At 47.2% G+C, this 3,057-nt stretch overlaps 1 protein-coding gene across 1 annotated transcript; it reads right to left on the reverse strand.

Moving 5' to 3' along the window:
• Positions 1-475: 475 nt before the first annotated feature.
• LOC113802080 (uncharacterized) lies at positions 476-2,237 on the reverse strand. Its single transcript, XM_070123248.1, has 3 exons — positions 2,172-2,237; positions 900-1,251; positions 476-770 (listed from the first exon to the last, which is right to left on the reverse strand). Exons 2-3 carry the CDS (start codon positions 1,235-1,237, stop codon positions 602-604), a joined length of 507 nt encoding a protein of 168 aa, XP_069979349.1. The 5' UTR covers positions 1,238-1,251; positions 2,172-2,237; the 3' UTR covers positions 476-601.
• Positions 2,238-3,057: the final 820 nt, after the last annotated feature.

Consider the following 3,057-nt stretch of genomic DNA (forward strand, 5'->3'; position numbering starts at 1 on the left):
TTGTCAAAAGCTTGACTGAAAAAGTGCTAGTGTGACAGCACCTTAAGTGCGTTTATCTGTCTTATCATTTCGAACTATACTACAGTTGTTACTTTTATAAAGATTTGTTTTATAGTCCATTTGTTTATACATTTTTTATTCTATGTAATTGTTTACAGAGAGTCACCACTAGGCGTATCTTACGGATTTTGTGTGTGCGTGTGTAATGGTAATGTGTAACCATTAACTCTCCCATTCAGACATGTACAGGACCTTGGAGGTAAGAACTATAGATGCACCAAGTAACAAACTACTTATTTGCACAAGGCACCTTATCATGTGCGTCCAGGTGTGTGTGTATGCATATGTATATGTGCTCGGGTATATCTGTATACATGGGAGTACAATGTATTATTTATGATAACGGTGAAATAAGAGTACAAACACCATTTATCAAACTTTATTTATTAAGAAAATTTGTTTCTTTGGTGACAATGAAAGTTAAAGATCTGTATTTCCTAACGATCTACACAGTGAGAGGGACTTGCTAAGAAGAAGTAAATAAACTACTTGGACTGGTCCTGAAAGACGGAAATGCAGACACGTGGAGAGGCATTTTGTCTCAGGGCAGGTAGGCCATGACGGTGTCCATGAGCTGCGAGCCGTTGAGTGGACACATGGGGAAGGCGGCGCCGCAGTCCCCGCCTCGCCCGCCGAAGCTCCTGGCCTGCAGGTACTCTCCCCTGGCGCCCCCGGGGGGGAGGACTCCCTCCCCGGGCTTCACGTCGGGTCTGGAAGGAAGGGGCGGATCATCAGCATAAAAGATAAGCAAGCTTCCAACGCCATTTCTCAATGTGCAACACTGGAAGACAGACACACGGAGGCCCCAGCGCCGCCCTGGAGGGACGCCGGGCACTCACCCGAGCAGGGCCAGGATGGCCAGCTCCTCCTGCACCAGATCCTCCTCCTCCTGGCCGGCCAGCTCGCACACCAGCCTCATGCCGCATCCTGTCACGTCCTCCGCTCGCACCAACTCGAGGGCGTTCTGCATCCTCCAGTCCTCGGCGTCGTCCACGGAGCGACGCCCCCTGCGGTGCCCCTTCCTCCTGCCTCCTCGATTCCTGCGTCCTCCGCCTCTGGAGGCGAGGGCGGCCAAACCCAGGACGCCCAAACCTACAGCTCCTGCGACGGCGAGTCCTGCGAGTCCTGCGCCGCCGGCGGTCCCTGCCAACACTCCGGTGGTGACGGTGGTCGTCATGGCTGCCGAGGGACCTGGGGAGGACGGAGAGGCCTTAGGCGAGGCGAGGAAGGGAAGGCGGGAAGCTTTTACCACATGAGATTAGGCTTGCTTTTACAAACCATGCAAAGAAAATAAGCATAAGAAATTAGTGAATACGTAGATCGAAAGGAAAGGAAGGCAGTGAGCCTTTGTCACTCTTCACGGGTAGAAAAAGGTAGCTGGTAAGCCTTCGGATTTTTTACCTCTGTAGTATAGCATTCATTAAGACTACACGAAATGAAATTAGGTGAAAATTCCCTATGTAATGAAACATTTTATAATGCCACATAGGGATATTATCTACGTCTGTCTCCCGTTAGTATTAAATTAAGCAAAAATCAAGTTGACACATATTTGACGTTCTTTTAATTTACGCAGATGACATACCCTCGCTCTAGCCCCTCATGAAAAAAATCTTTTCTAGCTATGACATTTTTGAAAAGTGAAAAAAAACTAAACACATCACAAAATTGACCGAACATTTGAGACAATATTACAGTATCAAGTCTATCCAAGCCTTAGAGAAAGATGGAAAAAAATCAGGAATCCCTAACTTAGAAAAACAGAAACAAAGAAAAAAATCAGGAATCCCTAATTTGAAAAAAGGAGTCCCGAACTTAGAAAAAAAAACAAGACAAAAAAACAAAGAAAAAAATGGAATCCCTAACTTCGAAAAAAACAACAACAAAGAAAAAAATCAGGAGTCCCTAACTTAAAAAAAAAGAAGAAAAAAATCAGGAATCCCTAACAGAAAAAAAATCAAGAATCCCGAACTTAGAAAAAACAAAACACAAAGAAAAAAATCAGGAATCCCTAACCTAGAAAAAACAAAAACAAAGAACAAACAAAGAAAAAAAATCAGGAATCCTTAACTTTGACAAAAAAAAAAAAAAAAAAAAAAAAAAATCCCCACCTTCGTTTCAGGAAAGCTGAAAGTGCTGAAAGTGGGCGTGTGTTCCGAGGAGCGACGAGGCTTGGGAGGCACTGTGCCAGGCCAAGGAATGCGCGGCCCTTATATACGGCAGCCACCGCGATGCTGCCCTTGTGCTGTAGTGCGTCGAGTTGCAGTGAAATATGAGTGTCACCTCGAGAGAAGCCTTACGGAGAGGGGGGCGAGGGGGAGGGTGGAAAGGGGGGAGGAATACGGGGAAGGGGGGAATGAGGGGAATGTTGGAAATGGGAGAGGATGGAAATCGGGGGAGGGGACAAAGAATTGGGGATTGAGGGGAGTGCTGGAAATGGGGGGAGGGGACAGAGAATGGGGGAATGAGGGAAATGGTGGAAATGGGGGAGGGTGGAAACGGGGGAGGAATGAGAAGGATGGAAATGGGGTAGAAATGAGGAGGAAATAACGAGGAAGAGATAGGAAAGGGGGAGGAATTAGGAGAAGGGTGGAAACGAGGAAACTAAGTAAGAGGAGTTGGTGAATGTAGAGAGGGAGAGGGGAGAAAGGAAAGGGAGGAGAGGGCGAAGAGAAAGAGAGGATAGAAAGGAAAGGGAAGAGAGGGCGAAGAGGAAGAGAGGAGAGAAAGGACAGGGAGGAGAGGGCGAAGAGGAAGAGAGGAGAGAAAGGAAAGGGAGGAGAGGGCGAAGAGGAAGAGAGTAGAGAAAGGACAGGGAGGAGAGGACGAAGAGGAAGAGTGGAGAGAAAGGAAAGGGAGGAGAGGGCGAAGAGAAAGAGAGGATAGAAAGGAAAGGGAGGAGAGGGCGAAGAGGAAGAGAGGAGAGAAAGGAAAGGGAGGCGAGGGCGAAGAGGAAGAGAGGAAGGGGAAGTAAACGATAAAGCTTTCTTTGTATCA

Source organism: Penaeus vannamei, chromosome 7 (assembly GCF_042767895.1).
Source record: "Penaeus vannamei isolate JL-2024 chromosome 7, ASM4276789v1, whole genome shotgun sequence".
Lineage (NCBI taxonomy): Eukaryota > Metazoa > Arthropoda > Malacostraca > Decapoda > Penaeidae > Penaeus > Penaeus vannamei.

What these genes read in the sequence shown, in the direction of transcription:
- LOC113802080 (XM_070123248.1), bottom strand. Translation starts at nt 1,237, where the DNA reads ATGACGACCACCGTCACCACCGGAGTGTTGGCAGGGACCGCCGGCGGC. An exon ending in GCCATCCTGGCCCTGCTCGG is followed by an intron (nt 771 to 899) that starts GTGAGTGCCCGG and finishes CCTTCCTTCCAG; the next exon opens with ACCCGACGTGAAGCCCGGGG.